Source organism: Cryptomeria japonica, chromosome 2 (assembly GCF_030272615.1).
Source record: "Cryptomeria japonica chromosome 2, Sugi_1.0, whole genome shotgun sequence".
Lineage (NCBI taxonomy): Eukaryota > Viridiplantae > Streptophyta > Pinopsida > Cupressales > Cupressaceae > Cryptomeria > Cryptomeria japonica.
The window spans coordinates 209,995,892-210,016,870 of record NC_081406.1 but is presented as its reverse complement, the minus strand read 5'-3'; the positions used below and the strand labels follow the sequence as shown (position 1 = coordinate 210,016,870).

Below are 20,979 nucleotides of genomic sequence, written 5' to 3'. Positions count from 1 at the left end.
TTTCAACAACTGAATTTTACCAGCCCAACTCAAAAGGGCACCTTTTCACCCAACCAACTTCCTATTAAATCGATCAATTAAAGATTGCCAAAAGGAATCAGAAGGTATAGATCTGAGAGGGAGATCTAGGTAAGTAGAGGGGAGCTTACCAATGAGGCAGCCCAGAATTTTAGCAATCTTTATTTGGCATTGCTTAGGAGTATTAATGAAGTAGATAAAACTCTTAGTTCTATTAACCATCTGTCGAGAGGCTTTTTCATAGATGTTGAAAATCGATTTGATGATTCTGGCTTCCCCAAAAAAAGAGCTTCCCATTAAAATGGTATCATCAACAAATTGTTGATGAGAGAAGATCAAATTGGTAGAGGACGGCTTGAGGCCTTTCAGGGATGCTTCGACAACTTTTTTATGAATGAATCTACCCAAAATTTTTGCCATTATAGTGAAAAGAATAGGTGATATAGGATCACCCTGGCTAAGACCCCTCGAGGTTATAAAGAAGTGATAGGGCGATCCATTGACAATAACTGCAGTAGAGGTAGTGGATATGAGTTGCCAAATCAGACTAATAACCTTGCTAAAGAAATGAAAAGTTGGAAGAACTTTTTTTAAGAAGCACCAATCCACCCTATTATAAGCTTTAGCAATGTCTAATTTCAAAAGAAATCCTTAAGACTTCACCTCCAAAAGTGAATGAATGTTTTCATGAAAAATGATGATGGAATCAATAATCTATCTTCCTAGCAAAAAGCCATTTTGTTAACGAGAAATCAGAAGAGGAAGAATATTCAACAACCTCGACATAAGGACCTTGGAGATAATTTTGTAGAAGGATTTGCACAAGCTGATAGGCCTAAAATAATCCAAAGAATCAGCCCCCTGCTTCTTAGGAATATGGACAATGAAACTAGCATTCAATTCCTTCAGCAGGGATCTAGCTCCAAAAACTTCTTTAACAACATTAGCCACATCTTCCCCCACCACATCCCAAAAGTACTGGAAGAAGAACATAGGAAAGCCATCTGGGCCTGGAGCTTTACTACCATAAAAAAAAGACAACACTCCTAATCTCCTCCTTAGAAGGAATGGCAGCAATATTATGATTTTGGCTCTCAGATAGGATTTTAGGTATAATATCAACCAACATATTTTGAGCCTCCGGGTCTTGTTGGATCTCAAATCAATAGATTGGATAGGTTCTAAGGAAATTCCAACTCCTATGATCAAACCCTCCAGTTGACTTGACCAACTTATAGAGTGAACCTATTTGGTTACTAACTCCCTCACTTTAGGCTTTGCAAGGCCTAGACGGGTATACCTATTCACTAGTGGCTTTCAATGACTAATGCTTTTTATAGAAGATTGTCTATCTTAATCTAACTTCCTCCTATCTCAAAATGGCATAGGTTCCTAGGATGGGTGGCTTTTAGATGAGTTCAATATTTTTTTTGTGGAAGCTATTCGATCTTTGTATTTGAAATTTATAAGTATGTATACTATTACTAACTGGTTTTATGTTTCCTACTCAACTAGTCCTATTTCTTTAATGTAAAAGTAATTAATATGGTAAAGGTTGTGATTTGTGAATGACCAATGTCTTTCCTGTTATTTGGGCTACAGAGTCTTATATTTCTCTAGGACAATGTATGATTTGTGAGACAGTTTTTAAACCTACCCCCTTTGGTAAATCTGTTAGTTACTATTTCTTATGAGATATGCTAAATGTTTATATCATAAACCTCTTGAATGAATTTAACCTTAACCTTAAAGGACCATCCAAGGAAGAACTACAAGGAACAATTACAATTCGCAAGTAGATCCTTTTAATCCAAGTTTATAACATAGAAACATAAAATTCACTATAAGAATACAAATAACCTTATCTCCTTTAGATAATATCACAAACAACTGCCTACAGAAAATGAAATAACTCACAACACATATGTGAAGGAAAACAACTAATTGTATTAAAAGGTTCAAAATAGTATAATATTATCCAGAGTCTCTCCTATATTTTTCTCTCACTCTCCCCCTCATATCTACATTTTTTAACCACTTATATATGTGGTTGAATGGGCACCATACCCCTTTTGGGGTGAAAATTCACCATTTTACATTAAAATTAACAAAACCCTTTGAAATTAATATGCAAACTAGTTAGTCAATAACCTTGCTTTAAGCTATCTTTTGGGTTTTTGTTTGGTCGGAAGCCTTAAACTTTAGATACGAATCTGATACTTTTAGTGGTGGTAGGAAACATCCACTTTTGATATTTGCATACATTTTCATTCTAAGTCGACATCTTATTTCATGCAGGTCGAAGCCTTCTTACGGTCTTCTATATGGTCTACAACCAAAAACACATTGTATAGATCTAATATTTTTATTGGAGCTTGGAAACTTGATTTTCTGAAATGGGTATATCTTATATTTTCATGTTTCATTCATTTTAATTCTCTGTTCATATCATCTTTTCTACAGATCAAAAACACTAGTCTTTCATGGGGTCCATTGGAATTAATTTATTCATATCCTCCTTTACTCTAGTTGTTCAAATCATTAATCATCCATTATGTGCCATTTCTATGAAGTGACCACCATTTTTAATAGAAGGGTGCTTGAAATTATTTGGAAATTTGAAGCCCTAACAGGTCTAATAAAGTATCTTTCTTCAGAAGATTAGAAAAGAACTCAACAACATCTCCACTTATTTCATCCTCATTATCAATTCTTCTCCCATTCTTCACAAGGTGGCCAATTATATTTGCAGCCCTAGGTTTAAGGGTGGATATGTGGAAGAATCTGATATTTTTATCACCATGATCCTTGAGCCATAAGGATCTAGATCTCTGCCTCCAAAAGGTCTCTTCATGGGCTATAATATTGTGGTATTTGGACAAAACCTCACTTTCCTTAGCAAAATTATCATTCACATAACCTTAATTTTGGACTTTATCCTAAATCAGGGCCAACTCCTTCTGTATAGAAAATTTCTAAATGAAGATGTCCCCAAAGAATTGTCTATCCCACTTTTTAACCCTCTTTTTAACATGCCTTAACTTTTTAGAAACCCGGAACATAGCAGAACCATCCACTTGAACATTCACTACTACATTCGGGGCTGATTTCCGACGACCTATCGTAGGAATTTTGACTACTTTTTGTCAAACTACTGACAAATGAAGCCATCAAAAACTCATCGTCGGACATTCTGATGATGCCATATAATGTTGGAATTCCGATGATGTCCTAGATATTCTAATGGCGGCCATGACCGCTCTTCCAACTAAAAATATTGTCGGATGGACATTGAAATTCCGATGCTCACAAATATGCATCGACTACGACTATGATGATCATCTGACAAGAAAGTATCGTCAGACATACAACATCCTCGTCGAATGTTTCTTCAATTGGCATCGTAATTTTGAGACCTACCAAAACTTTGCACCGATGAGGATGTTGTTGATCTGATGATTTAGCCGTCGGTGCAAAGTTGTGTTGCCATCAAAATTCTACGACTACAATGACCGTCTGACAAGAAAGTGTTGTCGAACATACAACATCCTCATCAGACATTTCTTTAATTGGCATCACAATTCCAACGCCCACCAGAAACTTTGCACTGACAAGGATGCTATTGATCCGATGGTTTGGCCATCGGTGCAAAGTTGTGTGGTCGTCAGAATTCTGATGGAGATTGATTTAAAAAAAAAAGAATACGCATGCTAATTACAATGGTTCTTGTTGGTTCACTTTTAGCATGTGGGATATGATTCAGATTGCATGAGAGGTAATACATAGGAATTTTAATTGTCATTGACAACATTAAAATTTAATAGTCATGTATCCGAGCTAGCTGCAATTCTCAACACACAATAGAGATCACTGCTCCACTAAGGTTGAGATTGCAACACTAATAATAACGTTGCTGGCTTAATTGATAATAGGACCACTCCTCAAAGACAATAATATATACCTTGATTGTTGTGTATATATCATTCTTTGCATTAAAAAAGGGTCAGATTGATGTTTGGGCATGATTTGAGTTGTAGAAAATTGTGAAGTCTTGAAACTAGACAATTTTTCCTTATTAGAGATGGTGTGAATCTTGTTGTCATGGCAGGGACATGATAGAAGCTTGCATGCAAGAGTTAGAGTTGAAATAGTTTTCTATGTAAGGGCAGGAAAGTGTTACATTTTGGTTCTAAGGGGAGATAGATCTAACTTCGTAAGGCAAATTAGGATATACAACCATGGTGAAAAGCTTGAAGAATCTATTCATGTTTTGATTAGCCTTGGGTGTTAAGGACTTCTATAATTTCATTAATTTTTTGTGATTGACAAAGTTACCTTTTGTCTAGTCATGGGGTTGAAGTTCTTGGACAAGAGTGTTTACTAAATCTTATAGTGTTAGATTCAATGATAGTCCCAAAGACACTGAGAGGGGGGGGTGAATCAATGTCTAACCAGTTAGTAGAATATTTGAACTTATTTATAACTTTGCAACCCAAATTAATGTACCGGTAAACAAGTAATAATGCAGTAAAGAGAAATAACAGAGACAACATTAATGCACACCATAACACAAGATATTTTGGTGAGGAAACCTGGTAAGGGAAAAACCTCGGTGGGATTTGTGACCCACAATATTTACTCACTAGCCAATATAAATAAATATTACTTACAATTGGGGTTTGCACATGCAGGAAGGTCAATAGCCTAGAACTCACTGCTCAATCATAGAAAGGAGTCACACTAACTACAAAATTGGATGATTAAATCCAAGTATAATGTACTACTTTACAATAGCATTTGCAATACTTGATTCAGTACCAGTTTAAGCTCAGTTACAAACCTTAACCAAAAACCTTGCCAGTGAATGATATTCGCTTACATAACCTATCTTCACTTGTTACAAAATCTTACATCATCTATATCAAAATGATCTACAAGATCTCATACATATATGAGTGTTTACAATACATCATGTCGGCTATACAATAATTAATTACATTACAATACAATTTGCATAAAAAAAACTTTATTGCATGTCAGCCTGGGTGCCGGTATGATTCATTGCTGGTGTAAAATGGATGCCGGTGTGAATGAACTTTGTGTAGTTGCCAGTGCCGGTATGCGAAGTCTGTTGTCAATAAACCTATAGAATTTTTTTACTATTTGGTTGCCATCAATGACAAAATTAACCATTCTCATCTGAGTGTATAATGCCAACAATCTCCCTCTTTGGCATTGATGGCAACACTCATGAGAAAAACCAAAAACCAAAATTGCCGAAACCGAAAGTGCTCCCTTGAGCAAATGATCTCCTCAGTAATCATTTTTCTCTATCACTCCCCCTTTGACATCAATGACAAATGTTGTCCCAAAAAGAATCAAAACTTCAAAAATTTTACCTAAAGAGTCTGCAACCAGTTATGTACAATCTGAAATATATCTGCTACAATCAGATTAATTCCTTGCAAAAATTTAAAACTCTCTGAGATGATATCCTCAATTTGTCTGATCATTCCGGTTAGATGATGTATTTGTTCCTGCAATGATCTTTCTCCAAGAATAGTAGCCTTAGACAGTCCATTCCGGTGTGTCAATAGATTGTCCAATCTAGGACCAATTTTATTCTTTAACTCCTAGGCTTCTGGCCTTATTCTAGCTTTCTCCCTTTTAATATTTTCAATTTTCTCCTCATACACTACCATTTCTCTATCCAAAACTAAAGTTAGCTTAGATGAACCAATCAGGTTATCTGTTATATCGTCTATTTCCTTATGTGTCTGTTTGATTTGATTGTCAATATCAGTAGTCAAAAGATGTGGTTTGCATACATCTCTATACAGTCCTCAATAGTTTTATTAAAGAACTTTATCTTCTCTTTATTTACCCTTTCTCTTATTGTGTCCTCATTAATCTTATCAATTGATTCAATATTGGATGAAATAAACTTAGACAATGTGTCTAACTTACCAACATAACCTATAATATCATCTACCTTACATGTCGGTGCTATCTGCCGCAAAATAGGTAAGGTGTCATCAATAGCCTTAAATGGTAAGGCATTGCATTCGGTGATCTTTCTGGTAGAATCCAATAAGACATCGGTCACATTAGTAGGTCTAAAATCCAAAGAAGATGTACCAGGCTCTGTAATGATTTTTATCTTAGCTTCCATTGCCTTCACATTTTCCTCTTTCTCTTGTCCCGCCTCACTTGAATCCACTGCCGGTTTGGATGTGATCTGTTCAAGTTCCATCTCTACCGGTTTCTCCAATTTCTGCTCAGTTTCCTTTTTAATATTCTTAGAAGATTTGTCTATAACTACATTGATGTCCTGAGTGTCCACATTCATGGTGAACATAATATTTGACTTCGGATCAATGTTCTCAGTATTCACTTCCTCCATTTTCTCTTCCTCATGATCGACCTGTGTTTCAACTTGTTCTGTAGCCTGTTCCTCAACTTGTATCTCTGCATGTTCCTCTGCCTATGCCGGTGGTGTTTTTTCAACTAGTGGGGGTAGATCATCCTTGATAGTAAAGTTGGGAATACTACCAACTTTGCTCTTACCTTTATCACCTTGTTTCTGATATACCTTGGTAAAAGATTTATCGATTTTTTGTCTCTCTTTTTCTTCCTTCTTTTCCTTTTCAACAAAGAATAAGTCCCAATTATCAACAGTTTCATCAGCAATTGCCTTTACTCTCCCTGGCATTAAACTGACCTATCGATGACCACTGGCAAAAATAGATCAGTTGGCTTCTACAATCAGTTCATCAATTTCCTGTCGGGAATTAACAAGGTGAACAACCAACAATGCTTCAACCTTTAACTTCTTTTCCAATCCATTATAGATGTCCTTTTTGCTTCGAGTCTCAAGTAAAGATCATTAGGTAAATCATCAACAACCTCAATCAAAACTTTCTTGTAAATGTCAAGATATAAAATAATTCGTGCCTCAATTGTTTCCTTGTCATAATCCATGAAAGTGTGATAATATTTGTTAATGTTGCTAAGGTTTCCATCTTGTGTAATCTCATTTACAATTTTTGCTGAGGATAGAATGTCAAAAACCTTAGTTGTTGGTTTCTTTAGTGTAAGCTTCTTTTTCTGAATGCTTGGCTCTCTTGTAGCTTGTTGTTTCTTCCTTAATGTTCTTGTCCTTTTAGGAGAAGGAGTGGGTACCGGTGAAGGTTTCCTTTTCTTCCTTTCAACCCTTTTAAACTCTACCGCCTTATCACTTTCAGTCTCAGATGAGGTAACAACCAGTGAAACATGAGCTACTGGTTCCTATCCTTCCAGTTCACTAGCAGAAATACCACTTATGTTCATTACATTTTCCTTAACTTCCTTAACCAATTTAGATGCATCTCTTATGAATTTTTCTCTTCTCTTTCTTTGCTTCTGCATCGATACAACACTCTGAATTGCTTCAGTTGTGCCAAGAAATTTCTCCACCGGTTCTCTAGGTGCATCAATAAGTATCCTAGCATAAGACTCCAGAATGTTCAAGTCAACTTCATATCCCATTTCTGTTATCCAAATGGTTCAAGGAGTAACAACCTCCATCCATGTCTCATCTCTTTTGATTACAAAACATATTTTCTTGTTATACTTCTCCACAATAATCTGCGGTATCCTTTCTCTAGCCTTCATCTTGGTTTGAAAGTTTTTGAAGTAGTCTTTTACAATGTCATCACTATTAGCACCTATACTGGTAATAGCTTCCATAATCTGTCTACCAATAGGGATGTCATATGCAAAGTCCTTGTGACCAATTTTGGGTGTCTCCTTCATGAAGTAAAGCATTAGACACATAAGTAAGTTGCCAAATCGGAAGGTTCCCTTCTTATCACCCATATTCTTCTTCAAATTGTCCAACAGTTCATCCTTAAGCCATTTACATATGTCAATCCTTACAATATTCTTCACCATTGCATATGCACTATGTATACACAAACTAGAAACAAAATTTAATCAATTTGTATGAAAGTAACTTTGTGTCGAAACACCATGCTCACTTATTTCACATTCTTATCAACAATATCACTAACCCTAAGGGATCTGTTATCAAATGTAGCTTCGGTTAAGTCCATAACACCCTTGTTTGGTATCTTCTTCTTCTTCTTGTCAGGTCAAGTATAGGTTGAGGGTAAACCAATAACTGCCTTGATTGCCTCCTTAGTAATTTTAAAAATAGAGTCTAGCCACATAAAATCCCCATGAACCCTTCTCAGTACAAGACAAACTATTTCATCCGAAAATTCAAGAATGTTCAAGATTTCAACAAATCCTAAATCCTCAACAATCTTATGTTCCGACTTAATTAAACCTTGTTCATCAGTTATAACATCCTGATACATGCTTCTTAAATCATCAGACCCTAAATTCTCTATGTTGCAGTGAATATATATCCTCGGGTCTTTGGAAAAAGCAACTCCCTTTAGAATCTTAGAAAAGGCTCCAATGGAATCATCTTGCTTAGAAATCTCAGGAATGATCTTAAAAATAGGTCTAGATCGCTTAATGTTGTCTACCACAGTAGGGTTTGCAAGAAATTTAGGAACAGAAGATGAAGATGCCATGATACTGAAATAAATACCTCTTCTGCACGAGAAATCCTCTGAAATTGTCCTAAAAATATCTTAGCTACTTCACCTCTTGAATTCCTTTTCTCTCACTTCGTTCTCTTCAAAAATTTGAATGCTTTGTGATTTGAAATAAGGGATTTACACACTTTATAACCAAAATGTTCTCCAACAACTGCATTAAATTTTTTCAACTAGGTGAAAACTTAACATATCTACCGGTAAAGAAGAAATATAAGTTCTTACCATCAACTGAGGGTAAAAATCATGATTTTCAGTTTGCTACCATACCCCCTAAAGATTATTCCCTAGTTAGATGAAGAATCTCCTACCAGTGCAGGATTACCCTGTTCTGCTGGTGCAGAGACAGATTCATCAACTCTCTGATCTCTCTTCTTAATCCATTGTTTTGAAAATTCTTTCTTTATTTCATTTACCTTTTCTTTTCCTTTGTCATTTGTTCCTTTATTGTTCATCGGTATAGTCTTGTTTCTACAAAATTTTGCAATATGCCCAATCTTGTTACATGCATAACAAGTTACATTATTCCTCTGAATAGTCTTTCTATAACCTTGACCGGTTTGAGTTCTGCATTGATTAGATAAATGTCCAAAACTACCACAAACATATAATTTCACATTCATTCTGCAATTGTATGAGTTATGACCATTTTTATTGCATTTGGAACATTGATCGGTGGGTAAATTTGTATTTTGATTATTTCTAAATCTACACTGATTTTCTCTATGACCAAATTTGTTGCAATTAGAACATTTCCCATTAAATTTATAAGCATTAGGTTGTGTTACTGGTTTGTTGTGATATCGATTGTTTGCAGTCCCAAAACTTTCTTCATGTTCAAATCAAAGTCCAATCATATCTCCATCAGGTTTCTGTCTTTTCAACATGTCATCAAGCCTTTCTGAACTTTTCTTGAATTTGTCTTTGTATTCATTTGTAGTGACCAACTCATTTCCCAAAATACTAACTTGTCTCAAAAGTTTCTCTTTGTCATGTTGCATGTGAATCAAATCTATCTTAAGCATGTCATTTTCATGACAAAGTCTCATATTTTCATTAGCTCCATCATTAAGTCTCCTAGTCAAGTCTTCTTGATTCTTCTTCCTATCTTCGATATCCTTACATAGCATCATGGTTAGATCTTGCATTCCATTCTTCATGTTACTGTTCTCCTGTCTCAACTTTTTTGCAATATCTCTAAGAGTTTCCTTCTCATCATCATCTTGTTTATGCATTTTCTCATGAAGTTCTTTCCTCTTGTTTTGTGCTATAACCAGGTTCTCCTGAAGTGCTTTAATGAATTCTTGGGTAGTCCTTAAATCGTCTTCAAGTTTGATATTCTTCAAGAGCTACTTTCAACTATTTTCTCAAACTCTCCATTAGTACCATTTTTAGAATCTTCCTCAAGCTATTAGGCTTTTGCAAATAGAGGACTAGGCTCTGATACCAATTTTTAGATGCAATGACAGTCCCAAAGACACTGAGAGGGGGGACGGTGAATTAGTGTCTAACTGGTTAGTGGAATATTTGAACTTATTTATAACTTTGCAACCCAAATTAATGTATCGGTAAACAAGTAATAATGCAGTAAAGAGAAATAATAGAGACAACATTAATGCACACCATAACACAAGATATTTTGGCGAGGAAACCTAGTAAGGGAAAAACCTCGGTGGGATTTGTGACCCACAATATTTACTCACTAGCCAATATGAATAAATATTACTTACAATAGGGGCCTGCACATGTAGGAAGGCCAACAACCTAGAGCTCACTGCTCAATCATAGAAAGGAGTCACATTGACTACAAAATTGGATGATTAAATCCAAGTATAATGTACTGCTTTACAATAGCATCTGCAATGCTTGATTCAGTAGTGGTTTAAGCTCAGTTAGAAACCTTAACCAAAAACCTTGCCGGTGAATGATATTTGCTTACATAACCTATCTTCAGTTGTTACAAAATCTTACATCATCTATATCAAAATGACCTACAAGATCTCATACATATATGAGTGTTTACAATACATCATGTCGGCTAGACAATAATTAATTACATTACAATACAATTCTCATAAACAAAGCCTTATCTCATGTTGGCCCGGGTGCTGGTATGATTCATTGCCGGTGTAAACTAGATACCGGTGTGAATGAAATTTGTGTAGCTACCGGTGCTGGTATACGAAGTCTATTGCCGGTAAACCTATAGAATCCTATTACCAGTTGGTTGCCATTAATGACAACATCAACCATTCTCATCTGAGTGTATAATGCCAACATATAGTTCAACTATGGAATAGAATTTAAGAAGATTAAACCATTCTAAGAGGATCTTCCAATATCCATGGCCATGATGTAGTGAGCTAATGATTCATTTTGTAAGGTTTGTAGCAGTTTATTGCATATTGCAGATTATGTAATTGATCTCCCATTATCTATTAGGGAGTCGGAGACAGTGATTAGGTGACTCCATTGATTTGTTCAGGTCGATTTGACATTTATTAGTTATATGATTTGGGTTTGCATATGAATAATTTGAGTATTGATTAAGGTGCAAGTTGGCCATGAATTGTGAATGTGAGGGTCATAATTCCCGAATGTATAACACAAGTAGTGAAAATATAAAAAACATCTTAACAACCCAAATAGTTATGAGAGTTGAACTTTAGGCTATATTTAGTTGTAAAGTCGATAATGAATTCAAATGATAAAAAAATACAAGGAATTCTTGTTATCTTTCATGCTAGGGCAACAAAAGATCATGTACAATATATAAATAATTATTTGTATATATATTTTAACTTTTCTCCCATCCAATAACAAAATATCCTTGTGATTGACCAAGAAAAGTAATCTAAACCTTAGAAACTAATAAAATTATCTCGATGTTTTCCAAAAATAGTGATTCAAAACCTTCAAACATTAAACTTTCCTTGATGATTGCCAAACAAAAGTGATACCTAACACTAGAAATAAATAAAAGTATATGTATTTTATCTATAAAGTCTACAATCATTAGCTAAAGAAATATGTATATATAGTGCATGGCATCTTTCAAAAGGAATTTAAAGCGTTCAACAAATGAGGAGAGGAAAGTTAGGTGTGTTAGGATTCCCAAAGATATTGAGAGGGGGGGTTAATCAATATCTGACCGGTAAAATAATTTACTTAACTTATAACATGAAAAGCATATTAAAACTGTGTATCGGTAAAATAATGCTACAAAGAAGAATAACAACCACAACATAAGAGACACACCATAACACAATATTTTAACGAGGAAACCCGGTGTGGGAAAAACCTAGGTGGGATTTGTGACCCACAATATTCACTTACTGGCCAATAAGAGAATATTATTGCTTACAATAGGGGCCTGCACATGCAGGAAGGCCAGTGCCTAGAGCTCACTGCTCAAATACAAAAGAAGTCACACTGACTTACAAAAATGGATTATACAAATCAAATGTCTTGTACTGCTTCAAATTAGCATCTGCTATGCCAGATTCAGTACTGGTTTAAGCTCTGCAATATACATAAACCTTTATCCAATAATTCACATATTAGGTCTGCTATTATCTTTTTATATTCCACTTCTTAAATGATCTACAATGATCTCATACTTATATGATTCATATTACAATCTACCAAGTCGTCTTACAAAATATTTTATAATTAATTACAAAAAATAAATACAAAATTTATGTCGGCTAGGGTGCTGGTAATCTTCCTTTTTGGTGTCGGTATTCTGTATGCCGGTGTAGAGTCTGCCGGTGCCAGTGCCTATCGGTATCATATGATTGCAAGGTTGCCATCAATGACAATACCTTCAATCACCTATAATTTCTCATTGGAGTGTGCATTTGCCAACAATCTCCCCCTTTGGCATTGATGGAAACACTTATGAGAAAAATCCAAAAATGTGTATCAAAAATGGTTTGCCAAAATTGTCTTACCAAAAATGTTGTTTCAAAAAATGAGTGCTCCCCCTGAGCAGATGATGTCCTTTCTTCTGACCATTTTTCTCATCTCCACTAGTCCCCCTTTGACATCAATGGCAAAGGTTGTCATTCACTGTCAATGGAGTGTGGGTCCTACCTGTATCCTTGTAATCGGTGGGTTACAATCTGAAAAAGGTCTACCAGTACCAGATTTAAATTGTCGTTGAATCTTTTGCTATCCTATAATGCCTCTTGTGTTCTCTGAACTGTATTAGTGAGTATGTGCATTTGCTCTTTCGGTGTCTTAGGTCTGGGAACGAAAGCCTCAGAAATTTCTTTTCTCAAAGAAATGAGGTCTTCTAGTTTAGGACCAAGTTTATATTTTAAGCTTTTTGCCTTATCCTTTATTTTCTCTGTCTTTCTCTAATTTCTCAATTTTGTCTTCTAGATCTGCAATTTTCTTTTCTATCTCCAAAAATGAATCTGATGTACCTATCAGATTGTCAGCAATATTGTTAATCTCATCCTATGCTTTGCTAATTTCTTTGTCTAGGTCTTCTGTCAAAATATTTGTTTTACAAGTATCTCTATACAGTTTCTTGAAATCCAAAATTGTCTCTCCTAGTTCCAATAATAAGGTTGCCATATTCTCCTTATTCTTCTTCACTATTTCCTCAAAGGATTTTTCTTTTTTTTTTAATCATTCTTTCCTTAAATGTATCCTCATTTATTTGATCAACTGTGAAAATGTTGCCGGTGATGAATTTAGACAACGTATCTAGTTGACCTAAAGAATCTTTGTTATCTACAATGCACCTTGATGCTATCAATTTAAGAATGGGAATTGTGTCATCAATAGCCTTATAGGCTTGTGCATTACATTCTGTGATCTTCTTTATGGAGTCTAGTAAGACCTCAGTCACATTTGTAGGCTAGAATTCTGACATTGAGGTGCCAGATGTCTGCCCAACTGTTTTCACAATTTCCTTGTTGCCAGTTGTGATGATAGCTTTGCTAGTTTGGACCTCTAGTAGGTCAGTCCGTGTCTGCATTTCAACTAGCAAGGGTTTAGTCTTTTCAGTTTGTACCGGTGGTACTGTCTCAGTCTGAGCCTGTGTCTCAACCTATTTTTGTTCCGGTTTCTCCATCTGTTTCTCAGAAGGTTTCTCTGAGCTCTCAACTGCCAGTTTTTCTGATGTAGTCTTTGTATTTACTTCTAGTTTCTCAGTTTGTACCTCTACACTATCCATTGCCGGTTCTCTTGATTGTTTTTCAGTTTTATATACCGGTTCTTCTAATGGTTTACCAGTGGTATCCTCTACCGGTTCCCCTACCTGAGTAGGTTTTTCTATGTTCATATTTATAGTATCATTGATCTCAACCTCAGCATCTGCAATCGGTGACTCAGTAGTCACATTTTTCTTTTTTTCCTCACTGGTCTCTCTGTCAACAACAACATTTACTTCTTGAGTATCTATATTCATAGTATACAAAATTTCAGACTCAGGATTTGTATCTTCTAGTGGAGTCTCCATACTCTCTGTGGCCAGTTGATTGTCAGTAGTATGAGCCGGTGGAGTATCAGAAAGAGGTGGGGGTACATTATCAGTTATTTTAAGGCTTGGAGGACCACCTACCTTACCTTTCCCCTTGTCCTTGTCCTTTTTCTATACTTTAATAGTCTTGGGTCTTTTTAGTTCTTCCTGTTCCTCTTTTGCAACAAAGAATATATCCCATCCATCTATTGTTTCTTCAGAAAATTCTTTTACTTTGCTAGCCATCAATGCTACATGCCAGTGAGTGGTTGAAAATACAGTCCGGTTTGCTTCACTTATTAATTGATCAATCTCTTCCAGTGAGTTAACTGGATGAACTGCAAGTAGTTTCTCAATCTTAATTTTCTTATCCAGCTCAACAATGGCTACCCTTCTAGGTTCTAGTCTTCTATACAACTCATTTGGTATCTCATCAACTATTTCCATAAAAAATTTCTTATAAATATCCAAGTGTAAAATTACAATATTTTCAATGCTTTCTTTGTCATCAATAGAAAGTGTATTGTACTTTTTGCTAATGTTCTTCAACTTACCATCCTCTATTATTTCACTAAGAAGTTTATCTAGTGGAGCAATATCTTGCTTTACCTTTTTCTTCTTAGGAGTCAACTTCTTTACTGGAGGCCTCACTGCCTGTTGTTTTTGTATGGTTCTCTTGGGTGCAGGTGAGAGTGCCAGAGAGGGTTTTCTTTTCCTTTCTACCCTTTTAAATACCGTTGGTAAATCACTCTTAGAGGAAGTTCCAACCGGTGAAAGATGAGCTTCTGGTTGATGTCCTTCCAACTCACTTTCCTTGATACCAGTTTGTTTCAATACATCTTCCTTAATTGCCTTTTCTTGTCGGGTTCCTTTCCTTACTATAGCTTCAACTTTCTTAAGTCTTTTTCTTGACTGAATTCCACTTTCAATTGTTTCTGCATTTCCAAAGAATTTCTCAGTGGGTTCCTTTGGTGCTTCAAGGAGGGATTTTGCATAAGTTTCTATGATGTTGTCATCTATTTCATAGCTCATTTCAGTTACCTAGATAGTTCTAGGGATAATTGCCTCCATCCGGATTTCATCTTTCTTGATTACAAAGAAAATTTCTTTCTGCTATTTATCTACAATTGCTTGTGATAGTCTTATTCTGGTCTTCATTCGAGCTTTTAGTGCTTGAAAATATTCATTTAAGTTTTTCTCCCTATTATCTCCCATGTTGTTTAATAGATCCAATAGTTGCTTTCCTACCGGTATGTCAAAGCCAAAATCTCTTGCACCAATACCGGGTACTTGTTTTGTAATGTACAACATTAAACATACAAGTAAATTTCCAAATCTAAAGGTTCCTTTCTTATCTCCCTTTATTTTCCCCAGATTGTATATCAATTCATCTTTGAGCCATTCACACACATCTATTCTAGCATTGTTGTTAACCATGTCATATGCACTTTTAATACATAGGCTAGAAATTGAGTTCAACCTATTTGCATGTGTAGATTTGTAGCCTAAGATCATACTGATAAATTTGACATTTATGTCCTTTACATCATTTACCCTTAGAGATCTTTTGTCAAATGTTGCACTGGTTAGATCTATCACTGTGTCATTGGAGACTCTTTTGGTTCTGTCAGGTCTGCTATCGATGGAAGGTAACCCTGTTACTATCTTGACGACTTCCTTGGTGATTTTATGGATTGAATCTAGCCAAAAGAATTCCCCATGAACTCTTCTTAGCACAATCCTTATAATATCCTTTGGAAAATCCAGGATACTAAGGATTTTAGTAAAACCTAGGGTTTCCACTATCTTATGTTCTAGCTTGATATTTCCAGATTCATCACAAATCACAATCCTATACATATTTTTGATCTCATCATCACCTAATTCCTCTATATGACAATGTATGTATAACCTAGGGTCTTCAACATATACTACTCCCTTAGGAATTTGAGAAAATGCACCTATGGTATCTTCTTTCTTTGCAATTTCGGGAACAAGCTTGAATATGGGTCTAGGGCGCTTGATTACTTCAATCACAGTAGGGTTTGCAATAAATTCAGGAGTGGATGAGGATGCCATGATTATAAATACCTCAATCTGCCTTTAGGATGAATGCTTGGATGAACTAATTCACTTCTTCACTAAGGATGCCTTCGCTCGGGAATTTCGCACTCTTGAGGATTTGAATGCTTAGTGAATGAAAAAGGAGCCAAAACACTTGCTTTATAATATTATTTTCTCCAACTACCGCATTTAATGCTTGCCGGTTAAGTCACAACTTAACTCATCTGCCGGTATAGAAGTAATTCAACTTCTTACCAGCAACCAAGGGTATTATAGCATGTTTTTCAATCTATTGCTAAACCCCCAAAGGTTTTTCCTTCAGTTAGATGAAGAGTCTCTTGCCTGTGGAGTGATACTTTGTTCTGCCGGTGGAGGAGTATTCCCATCAACATTCTGATCTGACTTTCTGATCCATTGTTTTGAGAATTCTTGCTTTACCTCTTCAACCTTTTCTTTACCTTTCAAGCTAGGACCTTTGTTATTTGCCAGTGATGCCTTACTTCTACAAAATTTTGCAATATGTCCAATCTTGTTACAAGCATAACAAGTTACATTGTTCTTTTGAATAGCTTTCCCATATCCTATGTCGGTTTGTGTTCTGCATTGATTAGATAAGTGTCCAAATCTTCCACAAACATAACATCTTACATTCATTTTGCAATTTTTTGAATTATGACCAATTTTGTTGCACTTAGAACATTGACCGGTGGGTGTATTAGTGTTTTGATAATTTCTAGATCTACACTAATTTTCTCTATGACCATACTCAGTTAAAGGAATTTCCCATTAAATTTGTAAGCATTAGGTTGTCTTACTGGTTTTCTATGATCATGATTGTTTGCAGTACTAGAGCTTTCACCAACTTCAAAGCCAAGGCCATTTGTATCTCCATTAGGTTTCTAGTTTTTCAGCATGTCATCAAGTTCTTCTGAGCTTTTCTTGAATTTCTCCTTGTGTTGATTTGTAGCGGCCAATTATCTCTCCACGATTCCTTTCTATCTCATGAGATCATTTGTGTCATTTTGTGTATGCATCAAATCTATCTTTAACATATCATTTTCATGACTAAGTCTTGTGTTTTCATTTCCAGCATCATTCAGTCTTCTAACCAAGTCATCTTCATTCTTCTTTCTATCTTCAATTTCTTTACAAAATCTCATAGTCATATCTTGCATCTCATTTTTCATTGTAGTGTTTTCTTGTCTCAGTTTGTTCACTAGATCATTAAGAGTTTATTTTTCATCTTCATTATTTTGCATCTTTTTACAAAGTTCTCTTCTCTTATTTATTGCAATTGTAAGATTTTCTTGAAGTCCTTGAATGATATCCTGTGCAGCCTTTAGATCATCTTCAAGTTTGATATTTTTCACCTTTTCTGCATCATAATCTGAAAGAGCTATTTCCAATTGCTTCCTTAGGTTTTCCATCTCTAACGGTGTCAAGATCTTCCTCAAGCTGTTAGGCTTTTGAAAATAGAGGACCAGTCTCTGATACCAATTGTTAGGATTCCTAAAAATACTGAGAGGGGGGGGGGGGGTGAATCAATATTTGACCGGTAAAATAATTTACTTAACTTATAACATGAAAAGCATATTAAAACTATGTACTGGCAAAATAATGCTGCAAAGAAGAATAACAACCACAGCATAAGAGACACACCATAGCACAATATTTTAACAAGGAAACCCGGTGTGGGAAAAACCTCAGTGGGATTTGTGACCCACAATATTCACTTACTGGCCAATAAGAGAATATTACTTCTTACAATAGGGGCCTGCACATGCAGGAAGGCCAAGTGCCTCGAGCTCACTGCTCAGATACAAAAGAAGTCACACTGACTTACAAAAATGGATTATACAAATCCAATGTCTTGTACTACTTCAAATTAGCATCTGCTATGCTAGATTCAGTACCGGTTTAAGCTCTGTAATATACATAAACCTTTATCCAATAATTCGCATATTAGGTCTGCTATTATCTTTTTATATTCTGCTTCTTAAATGATCTACAATGATCTCATACTTATATGAATCATATTACAATCCGCCAAGTCAGCTTACAAAAGATTTTACAATTAATTACAAAAAATAAATACACAAAATTTTTGTCGGCTAGGGTGCTGGTAATCTTCTTTTTCAGTGCCGATGTTCTGTATGTCGGTGTAGAGTCTGTCAGTGCTGGTACCTATCGGTATCATATGATTGCAAGGTTGCCATCAATGACAATACCTTCAATCACCTACAATTTCTCATTGGAGTGTGCATTTGCCAACAAGATGTATGGGTTCTATTAAGTTTAGAGCAATATCATTTTGGAGGAGATGTAATTCTAATATTGTGGTTTGGAATTCTCTATTTAGTAACATTCATTTTGCTTTTGTGTGTGTGATATGCTTGTGTTATAAATCTTTGAATTACAAAATAGATACCTGCAGTCTAACCTTAGATATAGAAATGTTGTGCACAATGAATTACGATAATAAGGAAAAGGAATACCTAAAGTTTTGCCTCAAACCCAACAAAGCCAAATTGATCAATATTCTCAGATCCAGCCATGTCTACTAGCATCAATCTCCCTCCTACTATAGGTACATCCAAAGTTATCAAATAAGCATGATAATGGAAGATAGAAAAGAGTGAACCATACGAAGATCTACTGGAATAAAAAAACTTAAAATAGTAAACATTATATTAATAGTAATTTCCCACCTCGAGAGTGTTTTATTTTTCAAGAGTTGTTCAAGTCTTGCAATTTCAGACTCATTTCTTTGACTTTCCACTGGGCTGACTTCTCCCTCTTTATCAATCAAATTTGTTAGCACAACATATTGCAGACATATAACAATTTATCAAACCAATTAAGAATGAAATACAACGAAAAACAAACTTAGAAAATATAATTTCATGAATATATTTAAGGCATGATTTGAATAAGGATCATACATGTGAATATATGTATCTTAAAAGGCATGGGATGTGTTGGTTCCCAAAACCACAGATTGGAAATCACAGAGTATTTCCACTTCTCCTAATGATCTCTCAATCAGTCTTGGCCAACAAATGGGAATGGTCGCATACCAAATTCCCCTGCACTTCAGGGTTAGCTCAACCTAGATGGGTAAACCTTATCACCCAATCCACTCTGTTGGTGTGAAACTTTTCTATAGCGAATTTTAAAAACCTTATAGCTCTAAGATGGCAATTGTTCTTGAACCCGATTTTACTATCTGAAAACTGTATCTGTTACTTGTAAATGAATGTTTATAAAATGATAATTGTATGATTTAGAAATATATTTCCTTAATCAAGATCACTCTTAAAATACTTGACTCAAATATATAAAATCAACAAAAGACCAGTGCCTTAATTCCTTACTGATTTCATACCATTTCAAATAAGAGATTATACGTATAACCTTAGAGACAGTTTTAATAACTTGTTAATGAAACAACACCATCATTTCAAAGGCTTCTATATGAGTTGTAATTAAAATATAACATCTAGTTAGTCTTACTAAATTCAACCTTAATGCGAAAGACCAATAAGACAATTTGAAGTTTGTCAACCAATCCTCCAAACTGATATTCAAACTAAAAATCAATCTTAATCACAACAACATAAGACTGCACAGTGAAACAATCTAGGTAAATAGATTTATCTAAGGAACTAATCAATTCAATTGAAAGATAGATACCATAATCAAATAAAAACACTTAAATCTTTATGTTGAAAATATAATACTTAAACCAGTTGATTTCGGCATGTATCATCCACCAACTTGATACTTCCAGACAGTGAGTTCATAAGAAAAGCATGAAAGATTGTCTTGATAAAAACTATAAAGAACTTATGTCATATGTTTTTCCTAAAAGTTCCTCTATATATATATGAGGATTCAGTTTGAAGATGAAAGGAGACACCCTTTCATTAAAATTAAAACTAACAAAAAACTAACTACAAACTAACTACCTAAAAACTATCCTAACAGACTAAAACTAACTTAACTACTAGATACATTACAAAAAAACACTTTAAAACAACAATTTGCAATGTTTGAAAATAATTTTAATCTGCAAGGACCTCACCACATTTCTGAATATGCTTCAAGTAATCTTCTGATTTATAGGTGTCTGCATCATGGATTAGGTCCCTAACAACAATCTCCCATGTGATGAAATTTTCCATCTGTTCCATAGTCCTTGTCAATTCCAAGCCATCAAAATGAGAAACGTCAAGAGAAGAATTGAGAAGGGTATGACATTCTAAGAGCCACTTGTCTTTATCCTTGATTCCTCCATTCTGATCTATCAACTCTACAAAACCATATCGTGTTATTTCTTTACATTCATCAAATTCACTCTTCAATTCTTCTCCAAACCTTTCATGTGCATCTATAAGACCCTGTATTTCTTCAATCAGTTTTTTATTAACACTTGCCATCCTCTTATCATGTTGCAATTTTCCCAACATGTTGTAGATCTGACGATGGGACAAGGTAGTGTCCATATTCTTCTGATATACAGTCCAAAATTCTCCCAAAGGTATCAACAATTTATTGAATCTATTTGTTAGAAATACAGAGGAAGTATCTAATCTCACACTTTGAATTTGCCTTTGGATCCTCTTATTTTCTTGTAATAACTCGTCATATTTCTTTTGATTTGGGATCCATCATGAATAATTGGTAGTAGTTGACCTCCTCTTAGCAATCCCTCATACAAACCTTTATATTGATCTCTATCTTTTATCACCTTGATTAATTGTGCTTTATTAAACTATGAAAGATCAATGCCCATATCTGCTATTATAGCATGGTCCA

The 20,979-nt window shown here is 35.0% G+C and overlaps 1 protein-coding gene across 1 annotated transcript; it reads right to left on the bottom strand.

Moving 5' to 3' along the window:
• Positions 1-5,651: 5,651 nt before the first annotated feature.
• Positions 5,652-20,600, bottom strand: LOC131859797 (uncharacterized). The gene is made up of 5 exons (XM_059213878.1): positions 20,246-20,600; positions 13,897-14,036; positions 6,611-6,739; positions 5,903-6,502; positions 5,652-5,795 (listed from the first exon to the last, which is right to left on the bottom strand). Exons 1-5 carry the CDS (start codon positions 20,598-20,600, stop codon positions 5,652-5,654), a joined length of 1,368 nt encoding a protein of 455 aa, XP_059069861.1.
• Between the last annotated feature and the right edge of the window lie 379 nt (positions 20,601-20,979).